The sequence below is a fragment of the Talpa occidentalis genome, unplaced genomic scaffold (assembly GCF_014898055.3).
Source record: "Talpa occidentalis isolate TD23 unplaced genomic scaffold, MPIMG_talOcc4v2.1 talOcc4.5, whole genome shotgun sequence".
In the NCBI taxonomy this organism is placed as follows: domain Eukaryota; kingdom Metazoa; phylum Chordata; class Mammalia; order Eulipotyphla; family Talpidae; genus Talpa; species Talpa occidentalis.
The window spans coordinates 79,754,968-79,777,443 of record NW_023604861.1 but is presented as its reverse complement, the minus strand read 5'-3'; the positions used below and the strand labels follow the sequence as shown (position 1 = coordinate 79,777,443).

At 33.5% G+C, this 22,476-nt stretch overlaps 1 protein-coding gene across 2 annotated transcripts; it reads right to left on the bottom strand.

The window, feature by feature from the left end:
- Nucleotides 1-6,737: 6,737 nt before the first annotated feature.
- On the bottom strand, nucleotides 6,738-22,240 carry ETAA1 (ETAA1 activator of ATR kinase). Of its 2 annotated transcripts, none has more exons than XM_037527508.2 (6): nucleotides 21,899-22,240; nucleotides 20,612-20,740; nucleotides 20,277-20,353; nucleotides 17,140-17,252; nucleotides 14,871-16,912; nucleotides 6,738-10,497 (listed from the first exon to the last, which is right to left on the bottom strand). In XM_037527508.2, exons 1-6 carry the CDS (start codon nucleotides 22,113-22,115, stop codon nucleotides 10,379-10,381), a joined length of 2,697 nt encoding a protein of 898 aa, XP_037383405.1. In that variant the 5' UTR covers nucleotides 22,116-22,240; the 3' UTR covers nucleotides 6,738-10,378. The 2 variants fall into 2 exon arrangements, with proteins under 2 accessions (XP_037383405.1, XP_054557652.1); XM_054701677.1 differs by having other exon boundaries at nucleotides 21,917-22,240.
- Between the last annotated feature and the right edge of the window lie 236 nt (nucleotides 22,241-22,476).

The following is a 22,476-nucleotide window of genomic DNA, read 5'->3' as shown; positions in this document are numbered from 1 at the left end:
GAAAGTAGGGAGCGGAATAAGATAAAAATTGTGGCTATATACCACCACCCAGTATATACAAAAGAAAAAATGTCAGAAGAAAAGAGAAATGTAAAAGTGTTATGTTTTGCTTGGTGGCATTGCAATGTGCATTTAACAATAACTCCTATTTTTCTAATTTTCATACTAAATGTAGATTGTTTAAAAATGAAAAAAAAAAGTTTTAATTTAGTATGCAAGATCCCCAACTGCTTTTCTGAAGAAATGTAGAAAATAGAAAATAGCAAGTAAATTACTCCCAAAAGGTGGTTCATGTAGACCTTGCAGTGTGGGCATAATTTCCTTAACGTTCACCTTAAACCCAACTGTTGATTTTCAGTTTTACTTGCAAAATAAACAGTGAACCAAAAGTAAAAGACTGATAAAATTGAACTTGATCCGATTTATTCTAAAAGCAGACTTGCCTAAAGCAATATTCTTTAGAAAAACATTCCAAAAACTAAAAGGAGTTTCGAGTACTTAAACTAGGTGAATTTTCATTCATAAAATTCTTTCCTGCTCCTATTACAACATCATGAAAAAGTTAAAAACTGCTGCTTTGGACTTTTAATACAGTGTATGTATGCTTTATAGGAATAAGTGTGTGAAAAATACATAAGGTACTCAATGTTTGTTAATGTGATAAGTTTTAGTAAAAATATTTGAAATCAATATTATAAATCAAGTCTTAGTAATGAAAGGGATATTGTTATCTCTTTGTGATACATTTAGATAGATGCCTTTAGATTCAAAGTTAGGCTATTGGTCCACACTATACATATTTGTTTATTAGTGTCAATGTTTACTAGTGATGGATAAATTTCATCTCAAATACCAAATCTGCTCAAATCCTTTGCCCACTTACGTTTTTACAAGAGTGGTGCTCATCTTTCTTTATACAGAGCAGTGATCTGATTTTTTTCTTATGAACAACAAAATATTTTCTTATGAACGAAATATTTTCCCCTTTGCATTTGAATTACTGAGTTTTTTAAAAAAGTTTCCAAAATTTTGAGAGGAGAAAGAAAACAAAGGTCCACTGGCTTCTCAATCCCTCTTACATTGACTGTTTAGTAAATATTTCAATATTTATATTCCCCCTACACCCTACACCCCAACACATACATACTTCTGGGCAAATGACCTGTGTCCCCAGTCCAGCCAGAATAACACAACAGGCCACTAAAGTTTAACTTCTATTTTTTAAAAATTGTGTTCTTCCCAATACTTTATCTTCTATTTCTGATCTGAATTGTTCTGACTTAATTTCTCTTAAGAGGTGACATCAAGCTGTCAGATGAAGCTACTGTAATCATCTCAGGACTTGACTGGCACACTGAAGACTCCATTTGTAAGCTCATCCACATGGTTGTTGTCTTAGCCCAGGTCTCCAATTCCTTACCACATGGGCCTCTCCATAAGCTGCACAAGTGTCCTCACAACTGGTTTCCTTTAGAGTTATTGAAGAGAGAGAAGCAGAGAGGAAGGACAAGATGAAAACCACAAAGATGAAAATTACAAGGATATGAATGATAGAAATGAGACTTCTTGGGAGTCACCTTAGAAGCTGGCTACCAGAACTACCTTACTTAGAAACCCTGGCAGAGTCCCAATTTCTAGAAAATTTTTTTTCTAGAAAATTTCTTTTTCTAGAGCTCTTTCTTCTCAGAACACCTTTAAACCAAATTCTCTATCACACTTAGCTCTCATTAATGCTTTTTTTGAAATTTTTGATTTTCTTCAGTTTTAATAATTCTTTCCAGTACAATGTAAGTTCTTTAGTATCTTAAGACTCAATATACTCCATAATCCCTATCTAAATTTTAGCAATTTTGGGCTTAGTACATATTTGAAATGGGTCCACATGAGTGGTTGAGTCTAGTTTGGTTCTCAACATTGGATATTCATTAAAATCGGGGTCAAAATCAGGGTTGCAATTGTATGGGGAATATAAAAATTAAAAAAAGAAAAAAATTGTCTGAGAAGATTTAAAAAATACTGATGTCCAAGTGGTATCCCCAAATGGACAGATATTCATGTATATGCTTCTCAGGTAATTCCCCTGGGCTTAGAATATGTCTTATGTTGGTCATATGATTAAGTGGAATCTATTTTGAATTATGATTTTTTTGTTCATTATTCTATAAATCTATCAAAGCACTCACTATTTTTAAAATAGTTCTCTTAATTAAAATATTGGGACACTGATTAAGTAACGATCAGCCCATTAGTGAGCTTAGTTCTATTCATGTAGGGCAGAGAGGAAATTTCCTCCTATTCCTCTGGGTTCTGCTTGGGCTGGCTGAGCAATCAAATTAGCATCAGATAGATTAGTAAAAAAAAATACGTATATATGGAGAATCAACATGTATATGGATTCTGAAACCAATGGGGCAATAAAAGAGGATATGTATTCTGAGTTGACAACAGGTAGGGAGCTGGGATTTCAAGGAGAATGTTTAGGGACTCACACATGACAAAGAGAGGGTGATTTATGATGAAGACCCATGCTCTGTAATTAGATGTTTGTCCTTCATATAGATAGGGTTTTTTGGATAGGGGAGTTATTTCTAGTAAAAATCCTAATTCTGGGCAACATCACCAATTTCCACATTCCTAGGTAGTTAAGAAAGTGGATAAGTTTCTTGAGAATCTGCAGAACCTCAAATAACCTCAGCTCAAAATAATCCATGTGCTAAAGTGACATGTCTTGGGAAGGACTGTTCTAAACATCTTGGGGAGGAGTATCCTTCACTCACATATATAGTTTTTACTTCATACAATGTCAAAAATAGAAATATGCCAAACTGCTTTTTCCAAAATGTGTAATTATGATGTCACCTAAATGTAACCAATTAAAAATTGCCTAAGAATCATGATAATCAACTGAAATGACTTGTATGCAACTACAAGTCATAAAATTATTTCAATAGACGCAATTAAAATTTATAGCTTATAGTGTGAAAAATAGGATCTGTTAGGAGAAAAAGAATTCTTCACTGTAGGTCATTAAATCTTCCCCCGTACATTGTTCATGATGTTTTTCAATCCCCCTTCACTTCTGCTTCCAAAGCCCCCCCACCCGCAACCTCCCCCTTTGCCCCAACCATAATCCGTAGTCCTGGAAAGGGTGAAGTAAAAAGAGCCCGTCTGATACAAAAGAGTTTTTCAAAGACATGGTTTCTGTGGCCAGAGATGTTGCAAGGAAAAGAGATTCTTTACTGCCCAATTAGAAAAATCAGCTGTTTTCAATTGCCTGTTTAATGGCGTTTGCTTTAGTTCTTTTGCCACACTAATTCCCATCCTCTAAATTAAAGAAATAAGTAGTGAGCTCATTTACCTCTTAAGATGCTTCTGAAGTAGCAGACTCTTTTTGAAAATGTTAACTAGTTCAAGTCAGAAGCTAAAGTTTGGGACAATGATTCTCAAATGTGATAATAGCCTTTACTTTTTTTTTTTTTTTGGTAAAGTACTTATGTGCAACTTAGACCAGGCCTAATTAACATCTTACAGCATAAAATTTGTAACTATGTGCACTGAAATTGACCAGGATAGAATTAAACATTTTTCAATATCTTTGCACCCTGGAGTATTTCTGAAATATTTCTCCATATTCAACAAAATAGACTAAAAGTATAACTGTTAAAAATAAACTGTAAAAGGTAAAAACACATAATAGGAATTCTGGTTTTCATTGGTCTTTGTAGGGTCCAGGAATGGACACGGAGCAGGTTTTCTGATCCAGCAGACAGGGTAAAGGAGGAGTCAGTGTCCTCAGTGGCTTTTTGCAGGTCTTTTATTGGGATTTAGCGGGTACATGGCAGGCAGGAGTGCTGGGGGGCCGGGAGGCTGGCAGTCCTCCCAGCCCCCAGCAAATCTTCACTCTGTCTGGGCTCTCTGGCATTCTGTCTGCTTCTGCTTCTCTTGCTTCTCTCTTGGCTTCTCTCTCAGCTTCTACTGGCGTCCCCGTGACGCCGCCCTTAAAAGCCCAGTCTTAGCCCAGGTGAATCCCATCTACCTATGCCCACACCCTACTCCAGGTGCCCGCCATCAGACATGCATTCAGGACCGCAAGGATCCATCATCTATCCTGATGATGGGAGGGCAGAAAAGCCTGACATTTTTCCTTACCCTACAGTCTTGCTGACTAATAGATGAAATGATGCAGAATTTTAGAGGAATTTAATAGTGCATAATAATAGACAAAAAGAGAACTGATCCAGGGCCTCCCTAGTGGCACAGTGGGTTGAGCACAGTGCTGTGAAGCTGTCTGCAGTCTCTGCAGTGCCAGTTTGATTCCTGGCCTGGCCGGGAAGATACCCACATGGCCCAGCAGACCTTTCCTGCCTAGCCTGCTGCTCCAGGCTTTTCGTCTGCCTGTTCTGCTCCCTGCTCTGTCTCTGGTGAATTCTCTCACCCTCCCGTGCCTCTGGCCTGTACTCCAGTTCTGGTATAAATAAAAATAAATTAAAAAAAAAAGAGAACTGACCCAGAACATTTTCCATAGCACAACATAAAAAAATGATCCAGAAGATCTTTCCCCATCCCATGCTAAAAAGCTTAACCAAGTTTCTAGCTCATTTCTGAAAATGAATTGGACTTAACATATATTTTGTATCCTAACTTAATATTGATTTCATGCAAACTGTCTCAATTTCTTTTCATATTAAGCTAAATTCTTTTGGCTGAAAGTTATAGAGAATTTAATTTCTATAAAGGGACTTTATATACTTCCTCTAAAATCATAGTTTAGCAATTTCACTTTTTCTCACTGAATTTTATAAAATATAACAAAATGCAACAAATTATTTACATACTTGTCCAAACACTGCTTCATAAGATAACAAGATAGTCAAAATAAAACTATAGCCTGCAAGCAGGCTATAGTTGAAAAATTTTTGTTGTGAAAATTTTTTTTTCACAAAAAAAATTTTTTTTTCACAAAAAAAAAGTGCCTCAATTGTCCATTCAACAGGTGAATGAAAATCTGAGTCATGCAATAGAATTTCACCATTGGTATAAAGTATTTAAAATGTATGAAAGTAGAGATTTTAAATCTTCATCCTGCAGGGATATTTCCCCCCAAATAGTTGAAATATAGCTTGTTACAATTAAACATAGCTATCATGTTACTTAACTTATTGTATATTTTAGGTCTAAATATTTCACTGGTTAAGAAAACTAAAAGGAAACAATTGTGACTTATATAGTGAGAAGTCAGAGATATAATGGAAAGTCTCTTAAATAGACAACAACCAGACAAACAAACTGAAATTGAGTTGTATTTGAAATGCTAGGATCCATTTTTCTCATTAATATGTGGATAGATGTGGCTAGTATGTGGCTGAAGAAGAAATCAACAGAGAAAAGACATAGAAACACAGTGACAGGTAGACTGTCTCTAAGACATCATTTTAGTACTGGGATCAAGCTTTTACTAAAGTTTGGGTAATAATAAAATGATTTAAACAATCAAGTAAAATGTTTGTTTCATTTAACTATATTGGAAACAAATCTATTTGCATTAAGCCCCAAATTTTATATCCAACACATTGGTAGCCTTTTGTCACCTCTTTTTGTATGCCACAGTCATCAGAATTACACTTTTGTACCTTAGGAAAGCTAATATTTCTGTTTTGTTAGCATCACCATTGCCATTCTCATACAATAGTGCTTGTGCAGATATATGAATATTTTAACATATTTTACCTATATTTTATAAAACTGAGTGGACAGTTGAATATGAATGGGCTTTCATTTGTGAGTTTTGGTAATTTTAAAGTTTGGAAACAACCTATTTTTAAGTTGAATGGCCATTAAATTTTTAGAATGTCAACTTTCACATTTATTTCCTATATACTTTATCAGAAAAAAAAGCTGGGTTAAGACAATTAATATAATTCAAATAAGATTATATAATGACAAATCAAATACAAAGATATATAAAAACATCTTTACAGCTACAATAACTTGCTACAAAATTATATTTTTATTCATTTTTTGAAAGAAGACAATTTTGATAACATAGAATAGTTGAAAGATAGAAAATTTAAAAAACTTCCACTGCAAAATAATTAAAACTCTACATACCTAAACGGACTTAGTTTGTATAAAGGGGGAATTACATTACACTGAATTAAATCAGTGACTATGGTATTCACATCAAGAATTATAACATCAACTTAAAACTGAAAATAAGGGCATAAGCAAAAACTAATAAATTAACCAATAATAAAACAAAATGTCATAATTTAATGTAGAATGCATTTTAAATGATTTATAATGTTTGAGTAACCTCTTTTTTTTACTGGGTAAAAGACTAAAGATGTTAAGTTTAAAAAATTTTTAATTTCTTACATACAGTAATTAATTAAAATGATACAAGTACTTTATTCAACAAAAATAAGTACTTGTAAAAGTACTTCAAAGTTCATGGGTTATTACTACTTCAAATATGGCAATATATGGTTATTTCTAATATTTCTAACATAAAATATGTACCTGTAATCATTTTTTTGGTAGAAATATACATGTATACAAAAGTTAAATAGGAAATGATTATTTCAACAAAAAGTATCTTTGCAAAAATAGTTCACAATTCCTATGAATAAGTCATACATTATATAGTCTAAATATTTTATATTATAATCTTCCTAGGAAATTATATGAAGTTATATATTAAAACATCCTAGTAAAAATTTTAATATTGAAGCATTGTGATTTTCAGTATATGTTAACAATAGACACAAACATAAATCCTACTGAATATGTGTATCTCCTACTCAGATGAACCTATAGCCCTTAGAATCATAGAAACTTGAGATATCTAATTTAACCTCTTTCATTTTCACAGCAAGTAAACAGATATCCAAATAAATTTATTTAGGCAATTAGTGATAAAACTAGGAGTAGAAGTTTTCCTAGCTAGGTTATAAGTTAAAATAATGGGTTAGTGTTATATTGCTAAACCTCATGCATGTCAGAAAGGACTGTCTACTTTCATTTTCCTACTGGTCTTCATACAATTGTCATGTATTTTATTTTTGCATATGTTTACAAACCCAACAACACTGTTTTTTAAGTGGTCAGTTATCTTTTAAGGAGACCAAACAAAAAACAAATATATCAACCTGTCCATTTTGGTCTTCATCATTCCACATTTTCATCTACTATCAATAACTGCCTGCCTGCATCAGGTTTTGTACATCTGGAAACTTTATATCATCTCTACTCTTAAGATATTTTTGCTGGGTATAGAATTCTAGATATTTTTCTTTTCATTATTTTAAAGATGTTTCTCCATTATCTTCTCATATATTGTTTATGATGAGACTTCTGTTATCTTTATCTTTGTTCCTCTATTCTTTTTCCATTGTCTGCTTTAAGAATTTATCACTGGTTATTATGTGACTTGTTAGTTTTCCTTGTCTTTGTGCTTAGGGTTCACTGAATTTGATCTGTGTTAGTAGTTATAAGTTTTGGAATTTTTTAGAGAATTATTCAAGTATTTTTTGTTTGTACTCTTCGACTCTCCTTCCCTCAGGGACTAGTGATACTACCAGGCCAAAGTTGTTCCACAATTCACTTTACTGATCTTCTAATTTTTTCAAATTCTTTTTCTTTCTCCTTTTCATTTTGGATAACTTCTATGGATAGGTCAAGTTCATTAATCACTATACTTTTCTTCTGCAATATTTCATTTGCCATCAATCCCATCTAGTGTATTTCCCCCTTTAGGCATTAGTTTTCATGCCTAGAAATTTGCCTTTTGCCTTTTTGTTTTACATCTTGCTATAACTTTTGAACACACATGGTGGTTAAAATTGCTTTAATATCATCATCTAGGTAATGTATCAGATCTAGGTTGATTTCAATCGGTTGGTTACTCTCAGTTGGTTACTATTAGTTGTGTTTTCTCACTTTTTTCCATGCCTAGTGATCCTAATCAAATGACAGCCATTGTGATTTGTCTTTCAGTATTTTTGAACTTTGTTCTGAGATGCAGTTATGTTCCTTGGAAATGGTTTGATCTTTTTGGATCTTGTTTTATGCTTTGTTGGGTTGGATCAGAGCAGTGCAGGCAAGTACTAAATATTCTCTGCTACTGAGGCAAGTGTTACCTAGTGACCTGTGGCTGCTGAGATCAGGCACTTTTACTAGACCCATAATGAGTCCCTGACAATATTTCCTCTTGTCCTTTCAGATGGCTTCATGCAGCCTCAGCTTCCTCACTTACAAGTGCTAGCTGGTACTGAACGTAATATATAATAGATCTCTGGAGTTAATGTTCTCTCCTCACTAGTACTGTGTCCTGTGAACTCTGTCAAGTTTTCCCTAGGTTCTCAGCTCCACTGCTTCACTCAGGGAGTCCACTGGGTTCTTCTCTCTTCTCTTCTCCCTGGAATCAGTCTGGATGCTTTTTCAAAGCATTAAATTGGAAAAGTGCAAGACCATTTGCTTGTGTCCAAATTCTCAGGGGTTATCTTCCTCATTTTCTTAAATCTATTGGCTTGAAAACCACTTTTCCATGTAGTTTTTTGTTTGGTTGTTTCATCTGGAAGGGTACATGCAGTCCCTGTTTTTGCTATGTTGGATAGAAATAGAAGTTACAACTGGCTTTTAAGAAACTACAAGTACCTTAGTTTCTGTGTCATGTCAAAGAATATCCACAAGATCTGAAAAAAACTATTACAATACTTCTCCTTTTCCCAACTACACATCTGGGAGAGATTGGACTTTCTTCATATACTTCAATCCTAACAATAAATTACAACAAATAAAATGCAGAAACGTGAGAATCCAGTTATAAAGGATGATATTATAGATTTGGCAGAAATATAAACAATGTTATTTTTTCTCACTAAATTTTGATTTAGAATCAGAGTAGCTGAAAGGTACTCTAGAGGAAGTAAATAGTGGACAGGAAAGACCTTAGCAAAAGTAGATTTGTCAAAGTACATGATATGAAGCCACTTAATGATAAAAATTCTCAGTTCTTTATTTCTCTGATATAGAAAATTCACCTATAACTATTTATTATATAATTATTAGATACTAATAGTTACTAATATCTGTTACCCCATTGTATAAATAAAAATACAATGTACTTTCTTTCTAGAATATTTGCTATATTGGGTACCCTAAGACATATTAATAGTGGTGAATACTATGATAAGTAAGTCACATCTAGAAGCTTTCTCAGGTCATCAAAAGTCATCTGTGATGAACAGACCATCTTTACTGCCTTATGACTTCTGCTTAAATTTCTTTTTCTGGCTTAGTAAGTCCAAACAGGCAAAAAAGGGGGTGCGGGGAAGTAACAGATTAGTAAACTCAGTGAGTCAGTCAAGAGAAAAATTACAAAGCTAATAGAAAAACTGAAAAAAAAAAAAAAATTCTCATTTTTAATCCTGGAATGAATTTTTAATACAAGAAACGATGAACATTATTATTAAACAGTCCTTAATGTGTTTTAACTTTTGATATTACAAAATAATTAATACTCCCACAAACAAGTTGTTTTACATACTAATTAATACTCTGAAGCAAATAGTATAATTGTCTAATTATACAAATAATTTTAATCCCAGTTTTAACTTGCCTGTGACTTTCAAAATAACAGTATTCACTTTTTTTAAATCTATATAATAAAAATGCTGAACAAGATATCTGATGTTTCTCTTTTTCTTTTGGTATCTGAAGTTTCTAAGAGCTCTAAATGTTAATGTTACATAACTTATATAGTCAATCCACTTTCTTTTCTCTGGACTTCTAAGCATTTTACTAAAAATGGTAGAAAGCTTCCAAACACGTGTTTTAGAAAATTCAAATTCAAATCTATTTCATACTAGGAATTGAGTAGTACTTTATAAATAAACTGAAGTCCTTTATTTCCTACCAACCATGTTCCTAAGCATATGGAAGTATTAAGTAAAATTCAGATATGTATAAAAATCTAAAGAAAGTTATTGAAAATAAAATATAAAAATGGCTGTTAAACTTAGTAACTGAAGCTCATACTCAGAACAGGTTTATTACAATAAAAAATTAAGTAGGTCACCTGGTTTTGGATGATCCTCTCCAATCATAGTATTTAAAAATATAACTACTTTCCTCTGTATTCTAGGTATATAATTGCTAGCTTTCCTGAACTTTGTAAATTTATATGTAATTACTTTCACATATATATCCAAGGAAAGGTTTCACTGATCATTGCAAACACTGATTTATTAAATAAACAAGTCCATGCTTATAGCAGCATTCAATTTCTCACAGAGAAATCAAGAAAGAAATATTTCCTATCATAGATAGTTATCAACTGTCTTTGTTAAGTCTTCCAACTAATATTTCAGTAAAGGAATCAAGTGGGAGCTCCTTTTACAGATGACGCCTGTGTTTTTGCCATTCTTCGAACCAGTGCTTCTTGTCTTTTTTTCTGAATTTCTTCAGGAGAATACTTTCTATTTTTCTCTTCTTCCTCTACAAATTAAATAAAATATAGGTATTAGTCCTATAAGTTATAGTCATTCTGAATGAGTTTTAATTTTAAATCACCCATATTTGCCACATTGGTTTGGCTATCAAATCACACTCAACTATTAAATATAGAGTCCCAAGTATAGATACAATGCTCTGTGTCAAAAGAAAATCAAGCAATGATTGATCTGTCCTTAGTTGATGCTCTCTTTTCACAGTATGATAAAATTCATTTGATTTTAAAAGCTGTGCATTCTGATAACCTAGCAAATTCTTCTGGACAGTGACATCTAACTACATAAAACCTACAACAGTGTATTTTAAAAACAAAGTGGGACTTTAAATGCTGTGTAAACTTTAATAACAGAGTAGTCAAAATATAATCAATTAAATGAGAACAATAAAATCTTCAATCTGAGTGTCTTTTTAATATTTATAAAACATGAAGCATTCTGATATAGTCTTGTGAAATATATGTCAGACAAACCTATTATGAAATAACGTGTTTTAATTTAAATAAGTGAAAATAGAAAAGTTCTGTTTTTAAAAATTGCACTGTTTTTTGAGAACACCATGCGAGTGAGAAGTATAGGTTGGTACATCTCCAAATGTATGTTGCCACACCAGAAGCACTATCAAGGTTCCTGTAAGACCCCTCTACACTTAGCCCTCCAACCCCACCCTCCCTTTCTGGTAGCCTCAGTTCTGTAGTCAAGTTTCTAGGGATTGTTTTGGTTTGGTTTTGTCTGTTCCAAAAATGTTTTAGTCTAATAACATACCCAGTTTTACCACTGCCAAATTACCGAGTTCTAATAAAATGAATTTAATTCCAAGTTACGTCACTTTGAGCTAACATGCTAGATTATCTACATAGGGCTAAGGAGAATCAAATTTTAAAAGTAGTAAACCTAGTTTTCTCATTAAAATGATATTTTAAAATTAAGACTATTACACCAATACACATTTTAGTGATCTTGTATTGGCAAAACTATGTAAAATCTGCCTTTCATAGAATAAAATAAGAATTTGTAGCTGGCAGAAAAGTATGTTAACATTTAGACAAAAGTTTGGAATTTGTTATATTTCTTTTTTAATTAACAAAGACATTTGTCAAAAACATATCATCTGCCTCCCCTTCCTTTTTTGGTAAGATCAGAAATGGGAGAAGGTGTTCAGGATAAGAGACACATATTTTGAATCAATTCCCCAGATGATTCTGATAACTTCTATTTCCTAACCTAATTATCATAGACTGTAGCTATTTTTGCTAACAAAAATATACTACAAGATAATTTACAATAGTTTGACTATCTAATATTTTAGTCTCAAAGCTTAGACACACAAGAAACTCAGAACACACACACTTAATTGTTTACACTTAATTGACCAAAAGTTTCAAAGGAAAATGGGTTAATAAATCCATGAACATGGAAAAGAAAAGAGTTCTCTAAAATTGGCCTTATGGCTGGCTTGGTGATATTCAGGAAAATAATTTCAAATGATATAATAAAGTCACACTGTGAAAATTTGATTTAGTCATTCATTTCTCCCATCAGCCCTTCCTTTAACTCAACCTGCAATAAGAATACATAGCAAAATCTCAAACTACTGCAAGGTTCAAAGCAAAAATAGCTCTTACACTTTACCCTTAAACAGGGATCAACAATTTGTTTTTCTGATAAGGGCCAGAGAATAAATGTTAACCTTTCAGGGTCATAAAATCTCTTCAGTATCTGCTCACCTCTTCTACCGTAGCATAAAAACTGTCATGGATAATACATATATAAATGATGTACCAGTATTACACTTTATTTATAGCTAATTAAAGTTGAATTCCATAAAGTTTTCAAAAGTCACAAAACATTCTTTTCCATTCTTTCAATCATTTAAAACATTCTGAAAACATTTTAGCATGTTACCTATAAACTGGATTTTAACAGGCCACTGTTTGCCAAATGGTGTCTTAAAGCAATGAGGTAGTTAAGAATGTTTTTATTTTCAGAGGAGTACTTTGCTACATACCAAATTAAAAAGAAATAGAAACAATAGAGGATATAAACAAATATTAACTGTAAGATTAGGCACTATCAGTAAACAAAAAGGAAAAATTGATAAAGTAAACTAAATGGCATCTATACAAAATGTACAAAGGATACTAGATAAAAGTTTCGGGAAAAATCAAATAATTTAGAAAGATTTAGTTCTTAATGAATTTATTACTATATGCAAATAAATCCATGCTGGGAGTTCAGTTAATTACACTTAGTTAAATATAAGTTTAAAAACTTAAAATTATTACAGGTTGATAATTTTTTAAGTTTCAAAATTTCTATTTTTGGATATAATATAGAGAAATATTCACTGTTAGTGTTAGTAAGAACTTAAATTGGTGTAGGAAGATATGGCATGTGCACCAAAATTCAAAACATATTCTTATCAATTTTTGAATAATTAACAGATACAGCCACCTGAGCTTTCAGAAATTTATGTAAGGATATTCACGGAAGGAATGTTTCTAATGCAAAAATTGTAACCTAACTAAATGTCCATCAGTAGAAACTAAACTATGGTACCCTATACAGTCCTTAAAAAGGACTGAAGCAAATCTATATGTACTAACAGGAAAAGATTGCTGCAGTATATTAAGTGGTGGGAAACTGTCAAATAGTGGCTATATAATTTCATCTACAGGTATATACACATTTTTTTATGCAAAGAAAATGTAACATTATACATACTAAATTGTTAATAGTGGCTTCCCTGGGAAATCATTGTGGGAAAGGGTAAAAAGAGAACAACTTTCTACTTCAAATTATTTTATATTGTTTTCTTTCTTTTAAAGCAACTAACATATACTCTTATAAATTAAAAAAAAGGGGGGGAGGATAACTTTAGTAGGAAAGTTGTAACAGTAATTCTAACAAATGCATAGCCTAGAATCCAGACAATGAAAATAGTAACAATCCAATGTGAAAAGAAACTAAAATACTATGGATTTATATAATAAATACGATTCCTAATTTTAGTCCAAGTGAGGGAAACTGCAATTATAAGCTAACACAGTAGATGTTGTTAACAGAAGTTAGTGATGGGTATTAGAGAAACTTCAGAAAAAGAATCTAGATCAAACTATGTGGTTAGAAACACATTGTGTTTAACTTTTTATTGAAGTAACATTGATTTATAACATTTCACCTATATAGCATTATAATTTGACATCTATATCCACTATATCATTGTGTTGACAAATGGAAAATGGCCAGGAAGATCTGAAGTATTCACGTGTGGGAGCCATATTTGTGGGGTAGGAAGAGCAAGTGCAAAGATTTGAGGTTGTGAGAAAGCACTAGGAATTAAAAAAAACAAGTTATGCCAGATACACTCCCTTTTTAAAAAGTATAGTTATTGATGGAAAACAAACTTTTTACATTATATTGCATGTTCATTTAAATATTAAACATCTTCTATGTGAGTGATGCTATAGTAGGTCTAAGTATTCATCGAAAAAAACCAAAGACATACCTAGCTTCTGAACTAGGAAATAAGGTGTTCTGTTTGAGGGAATGAAGGACAGCTGTTGCAACTGGAACTTCACAGGTAAGGGTAAATAAAAGAGTGCAGGCAGGTTCATGAGAGATAATCAAGAGCCTTTTAGACCACAGTTTTAAGTTTGGATTTTATTTGAAATCTGATGGGCAGTCATTTAAAGTTGAATTAACACAGGAATGACATATTTGCTTATTTTTTTAAAAGAGATTATTCTATTTGAAGATGAATATTGAAAGTAGACTGGTGAAAGAATAGCAGTAGTCTGAACAAAAGATGTTGGCTTAGATAAGGTTGGTAGTCATAGAGTAAGAAATTCTTAAATGGACGATTTGAGATATATTTTTCGAGGTAGAAACAATGGAACTTACTCATAGCAAAACAAATTGGGGAAAAGAGAAACTGGAAGAATGAAAGATGACAGTTTATGTTGAATAATTACAATTCTAACCTTCACAACTAACACAATACTGTTTACCTCAATGTTATCCTACATATAAGAGTAAGATTATTCAGATTTTAAAATGAGGTATTTAATAAATCTCACACAGCAATACATATATCCAAAACAGCAATTTTCCAGGAACTAAAAAAATCCTTCATCAAATATGAGTGCCTACTATATGCTAGTCACTGTAAGTGTTGAAAAAGACAGTGATGAAGTCTTTTGAACCACTAACACTTGTATAGTACAGCATATCTGTAAACATCTCTTTTCAGAATTCTAGTTAAAGTTCAGTTTTTTCTTATCTCATGCAAATTGAATACAATTACTAGTTTTAACTACTTTTCAGAATGAAACTTTTTAAAGAAGAGCATTTCATACATACCTTTTGATGGTTGTTTCGAAGATTCAGAAAGTTTCACCGAAGATTGCTGTTTAATAGCATCCCCACATAATGGGTTGACAATTTTATTTTTCTCTAAACCCTGTGCAATTTTGGTATCAGAAATACTTCCTGTTCTACAGTTTTGATTAAACTGAGAAAGAAGTTGAGAATTCTTCATTCTTGTAAAGGTATACTTAGAAAATCCAACTGGCCTATTAAGGTCGCTCTGAGCTTCATCTGTTACGGTCTGACAAGACAGATTCTGAATATTCAAATTCTTCTTATTAGAAGCCATTTCTGTACGCATGTGATCTGAACTCAAACTCGAACTTCTTGTAAGAACCAATTTGGAACTATTCGCTTTTATTGGAACACCAGTGTTATTCCAAGACATGTGCAAATTATTTGCTTGACAAGTTGAGTTATTAGGGTATATAGTCAAATTTGTTGTAGCACCTAAAAAACTTGGAGAATTTCCACAAACTTCCCTTTTCTCTGTCTTCACTGATTTATTTATTTGAGGGCTATTTGTCAAGGAAGATGTTTGCACTGAAATGCTGCTCAGATTCAAATGCTGCGATTGCACCAACTGACTTCCTTGTTTAGATATAGTAAACCTATTTCTGGCTTCATGTTTGCAACTGTTAAGGCTCTCAAGTATACCTTCTGACATCTTGCTGTCCTTCTTAATGTCTTGTTGCTGAGTTAGTTTTTCAATATCATCACATGCTTGGTATAATAAATCATCATCTACATCATCTGCTTCCCAATTATTCTCTAATTGATGACATGCTTTAATAATTTCATTGGCAAATGATGGATCATTCCAATCATCAAAGAAAGAGCCTAACTTGGACGTATTATTCTGATTTGGGTTCTGAACACTAGTTATGTTGTCCAAAGTTGCAGAGTCAAAAGGATCTTTAATAGCAGTTGCTTTAAAAGACTGACTAACACTCGTCTTATTATTTTGATCATGAGAATATCTTGTGTTTAGAGTAGAGTTCTTAGAAGCATTTACATTAGAAATAAATTTAGTGTGTGTATCTTCCTTTACTTTCGTTAGATTAGATGCAATTGTACAATCTTGAAACTTGTCTTGAACAATAATTTTATTGAAAGATTTCTCAAATTTCATTTTATTTCCAGTGGAATGTAATATGGTTGGTTTATCATTTGGATTTGGTGAAAGTCTATATTTTCCATCACATGTTAATTCACTGTTACGTGTCTGTAAAGAAACATCTTGTAAATTTTTTGGATCTCTTAACCTGGCATCGAGATTTATATCAGTCAGTATTGACTTACTTTTATCATTTTTATTGTTAAAGTTACAAATTCCCTTTTGATCAGCAATCTGGGATGTTTCAGACACAGGGGAAAGTTCAGGCACTTTGATGTTTCGCAAAGCAATAGGTTCATTAGCTAGTAAGTTTTCCCAGTTGTCCTCAAAATCACTGGTAGTAAATCCATCAATATGTTTATTAAAAGCTTCTTCCTTCTTAGTGTAGGAAGTCACACATGATTGTATTATGGGAGTATCTATTTGATGAGAAAGTGATCCTGGGGTTTTATTTGCCAGCTTTTCAGTGACCAGAGTTTCATTAGCAATATTTTCCTTTTTCAAAACACTTTTCTTTCCAAAGATAGTATTACTGGTGTTCAAAGAAGTATGTGACACATCCTGGCTTAACTGTCCACTGCATTTCTGAGTAGAACCATCAAAAATGGCATTAAAGGCTGCTTCAGCATTCTGGTCAAATGGCTTCTGACTACTATTCTGATCATTCACCACAGGTATCTTGGTGTTTTCTTTAGTTGGTTTCTTCTTTAGTATAGCATTATCTACTTCAGGACCTATTTCATATAACTGCATTTGTACATTATCTTCATAATTATTTAAATTTTTTGCTTCAGAAATTGTTTGGATAAAATCATGATTTCTCCTGTGCTGCTCCTGAATCACATCTAGCTCTTCCATGTTTTTATCAAATTGTTTTGCCAGTTTCATAAGTTCTTCTTCTCGATTTTGTGTTTTTAACCTATTAAACAAATATTAAAAATTAATGACTAAGTTGTAAGACTCATGAATATTCAATTTTTTATCACATTTTACTGTTTAAACTTGAAATTGTAACAGTTCTATTATAATACACAATGTTACATCAAAACTATGGGAAATAATTTATAACCACGTGGATATCATAAATCAGATTATTAACATATTTACTTCAATGTATCTCAGAATGTCTGAAAAATTTAAACTTACTTTGTACAGCTGATTTTTGCTCTTGATTTTCCCTTTGCTACACTAGGGGTACAAGGAATAGCTGTTTCACCAATCCACATTCCCAGCATGGAGTTAGCTGTTGGTTTTTCTTCCTTTGACAGAAAAGGGAAAAAAAATAGGGGTGAAAATACTCCCATTCTGCCCTTGGCCTAACCCCCACTCAGGAGGGAGGGAGGAAAGGAGGAGGGGAAGAAGGGGAGGGTGGGGAGGGAGGGGATGGTGGGGAGAGAGGGAAGGGTGGGGGGAGGGAGGGAAGAAGGGGGGATGGGAGGGAGGGAGGGGGGAGGGAAGGAAGGAAGTTAGTTTTAATTAGCCTCAATTATTTTTCTAAAGGAGTATATTTTGGTAAGGTAACAGGTACTAAGAAAAAAAACCTCCAAGACAATGAGTAGCTAAAGGATGGCACTAACAAGTTGCAAAAAGTGATCTACTTATGTTTTAGAAAACATTGTGAATTGAAGATTTCTCATTTAAAAACAGAACATTTAAGTTTTAAAAATTAACAAATGCATATTTAACAGTAACAACATGTTTTTATCAAAAGAAAATTGACTTTTCAGTTGTCATTAAGGCAGTCATAAAAATAAACATTAGTATCAGAAATAAACTATGTAGCAGAAATCATAAGAAGACTAAAGACTAAAGATACCTAATGAATTCTTTTGTGTAAACTAACATTTCAAATTTTCCTTATATGCTCATTATAATTTTTATCTAAAGTTCCGCAATGCATGTTAACCAGTATTAAGGCTAGGAGAGAGGCATTTTAGTGCAGAGTATTTTTGCTATGCATTTTAGCCAGATGACTACACCAAAAATTGAGCAAAGGAGTTCTTGCAGTAGTTCAAAACAAGCCAACAATCATACGAGTTAACTACCCAAAAGGAATATAAATATTGTACAAAGTAAAAATATTCTTAATAGTAAATTATGTTATTTGAAAGCAAAGACTATTCATGATAATTAAGCAAAATGCCAGGCACAAAGAAGACACCAGTCACATTTATTTATTAGAAGGTTTAGGTAATAGATCCCTAAACCTAGGTAAAAGGTTTTGGTAGAAGCTTGGTGATTTAAATTTCCAATTAATCATCAAGCAGTTTTCTTAGATGTCCACTTGAAGCTAGTAACTTTTAGCTTTGCAAAATAGTCAACAAAATCAGTTATTTCACTTTGATTCAATATTCAACAACAATCTAGGGACAATAACATCCTTAATGATTTAATTATAGATTTTCAATCCATTTATCAAGTAATTTTAAAATGTATTCAGTTTTTAGACAATAAAAATGACATTGTATATTCAACATATTTATGGGTTCACTATATATTTGTATATGTTTACGTTGTATTTAAAAATCTTCTTCATACATAATTACATAATTTATTGATTCCCAACTACAATCCAACTGCTGTATAAGTTATCTAAAAAACATTATTTCATTTCATCCTAAAAAATACAACTTGCAACACTGTAACAACATGATGGCAAAATATATACCATCTTCAAATAACATTTTATAAAACATAGCCCTAAAGAAAGAAAATGACTCTCCAATTAAAAGGGAATCCTGCTTTTAAAAAATGCTACCTCTAAAGATATTAAAGTAACTTAAGCAATTATTTGAGGGTAACTCATCTAAAAATAAACAGCATTAACATGTCATTCTGAGAACATGACTGCTCTTAAAAGACCCTGATACTACCAAAGATTTACATTGCTTTAAAAATGCTCACTTGAAAAGGGTAACATTTAAAAGCAACTAATTTCACCGTATTTTTTCTTTTACACAAGTTACCACTTGCACACTGCTGCCATTTCTTTATGTGAACTATTATTTCTAGCCCACTTAGGTAAAGAGTCCAATAATTTACTCAACTATCTTTTTATCACTATTTAGACTGGCTAGCCCAAACACATTTTATTATGCTTCTTTCATGTGAAACCCGCAATTAATGAAGATCTATTGTTAACTTATGAAGTAAGCAGTATTATGGCATAAATGCTATTTAACTAATGAACCATATGTAAAATGAATTTCTATGACATGCCAAACATGGAATGCAGAGCTAGTAGCAACAGAGTTGTTTTGACTGTGCTGGTTGTAATTTTGGATATTTTATAGCCAATAAGAAGAACTTTATTTCCTGTCTTCTCCTCCACCTGGATGATGGCGATTCCGTGTAACTAGTTTGGACCAGTGCCATGTACTATTTATGGTCAACAGATAGTGATTTTCTTCCAACAGAGAATTTTCCACAGAGTACTTCTCATAGAAGAGAAACTAAGCAAAATTTGGATATTTTCTGAATTTTAATACTGTTGAATAAGAAAAGGAGAGGAAAGCCAAAAGGTTCAGAATAGAGGATGCTTAAACATATTCATTTCATTCAATAAAACAACTGAAATAAGAAATTTTGAAGATGGTTCTCACAATAATTTAACTATCATTATTAACTTTAATATAACCTTAAACTTATAGTGTTTTATAGTTTACAAAGAATTTTCATCTAATTTAATCATAATAGTCCAATGAAGAGAACAAGAAAAATTATAATTCTAGTTTATGGTTAAATGAATTGAAGTTCAGAGAGCTTAACTGAATTGCTTAAGGTGACCCAATATAGGAGGCTGACTGAGAATTAACTCCAAACCCAGTGTTCTTTCCACTTTATTAAGTGTTTTTTGATTATCTTATCAGTCAATAAGTATTAAGAGCAGCTTCACTGGGGAAAAGATGGGCTAGAGATAGTAAGCAATACTAACCACAAAAAAAAAACTTAACAGTTTGAATTATCAATTGATTCTATTTTTTAATAATGTGAAAAATGATGTCATATATTGTTAAACAACATTAAAAAAGGAAACAAAGCTCTAGTCAACAATCATCACTCTATGTTTAGGAAAACATATATTAATAATTTTAATGTTCCTTTTTTTCAAAGCATGCATTTCCGTAGATGAAAAAGTAAAAGTAATCTTTGCTGCTCCATTTTGGAAAAGAGAACTGTAAAAGACACCAAAATTTTTTCATGTTTGTGAAATGAATTACACGAGGATTAAGTGGCATATTTTTCATTATTTTAAAATAAACTATAATGTTAGTGATATTTACCTGAGGAGCAATACGGTTAACAATATGTGAGATTTCATCACTATCTGTGATGTAAATCTGTTTTTTTCTTCCTTTACCTAAAAAAACAAAGAGTTCTATAAATTGCAAACCAAAAAAACCCCTTAATTTTTAAAAATAAAGGCCACTGTTAAAACAATTTTAATTAGCACAGCTTAGATCACTATGTACTCTGGCATCACACACCTATCATAATACATTAAGTCTCCCCCAATCTGCTATTCCTGATATTATAACTCAACCAAGATTCTATAGTTACAAGTATCTACATTCATTTCAAATATTTACCAAGGTAAAACAAGTTAACAACAAATTACCTAACTGTTTTGTCATTGGAGAATTTTGATCCCAAAAGATATCATTCAGTCCATCTGGATCATTAGGAGAACTGAAGGCAGATGACAGTAAGTCCATTTTCAGCACTCTCTCTGGGGTTTCATACCTTTCTATATAAAATAAAATTAAAATAATGATTGTTGCATTTCAAAGTATCACTTTACTTCGTAATGCCCCATATACTTTTTAATAGTCCAAGTGTAAGTTTTTCTGATATGATTACTTTAACCACAATTAAAATGATTCACATAAAAATTCTTGTAATGCTTCACACATTTGATGTCGCAAATTACATTAAGATAATCTACAAGCTCTATGAATGTAAAATACTGTGTAACCTAGTTAGGAAAATTCATTAGCCATGGAAGTTGGGAGGCTTTGGGAACCACCTAATTTATAGATTGATTTCAAAATCCAAAGTATCCCGACAGAAAGATTAAAGTCTAGGTTTAGCCCCTCATAAGCAAATCTATCCAGCTTACACTAATTACTCCAAAAAACATTAGTGATCCACTTGGTGGGGTAAGTTTTATATAGTGTCACTTTTACATTTCTGCAGAGATTTGTCTTTGTTTATTCCGAAATTGCTTTATGGGAGTAAACAAAAGACAAGTAAGAGAACAAGTTTTATTTCAAGAACACGCTCTAGGAATGAGGTTTGTCTGAGTTCCAGGTCCTACCATGATTTACGAAATTTCAAACAGCAGAGCAAAAATTCACCAGAATGAAATATTCAAGGGTACTTAGTTTCCCGCTTCAGGGGCTACAAGAAATAGGAACTTCCGGTTTCTTCATAAGAAGGTGAGCTATCCACCAAAGCTTTGAGGACAGCGGTAGCTTTTTTGGTGGCCCCTTCGCTAACGCAACTCAGGGCAAAAAGTTTAAGGGGGAAAATCACTCCTCTGGGAACAGCTGAAGGTAGCAGGCCAGCCAGGTACTTTTCCTCGCCATGCTAATGCTGATGACTGGAGGAGCAGCTTAGCTATTAGCCAGCCTCCCCTCAAACAGGTAAAAACCACGACTTATTCCCGTGGCAGGGGCGAAAAGCGGGTGGTATAGCCTCACGCGACGGTGCTGAAACTTTATCAGAGCCGTGCTGGAGCCGTGGGGGAGTGGTGTGGGGCTCCTTTTGGACTGAAGAAGCCCGCAGCCCAGTGGCAGGAAACACTTGAGACTCCACCCCCACCCGCTTTCCCGGCTCGTCCGGTGCAAGTTGGGCTGTGGGGCTGCAGCGCTGAGCTGCGGAGGCCGCGCGGCCAACATCTCACCCTCGGGGTTACTTTTACCGCACGTAGCGGCTGCCGGAGGCTGCTCTTGCTGCGGCTGGGGCACGGGAGGTCCCTCTCCGGCCCCGCGGAGCCCAGAGCCGCGGGCCGCCCTCAGCCGCCTCTTCCCTGGCTCGACCACCGAGCTGCAGTCCTCAGCCGCTTTGCGCGGCGTGCTCTTCAGGCCGGGGCTATCCCCATGTTTCCTTCGCCGACTCATTGCCTATGATCCCCCTCCACCGGCCGTTTCTCTTTCACATTTTGGAACGGGGTTCGTAAGGCAACGGGACTACGGACGGGACCCCGCGCCAACGGGCGCCGCCATTTTGGCTGGTAGCGCGCTCGTCAGAGGCGCCTGCTGATTGGCTGTGTCCGGCCTGGGGGCGGGGCGTCGGGGGGAGGCGTGCGCTTCCGCAGCCGGCTCTGGTGCCTGCTCTGCTGCTATCAGACTCGGAATTGGGAAGGGTTGGCTGTAGGGGCCATGATCTGGCTTTAGTAGGCTGAAGGGACAGCTCGCGAGGTGGAAAGATTAAATCCACTGACATCTTTTAAAGAATTTACAAAGAGCATTACACATTCAC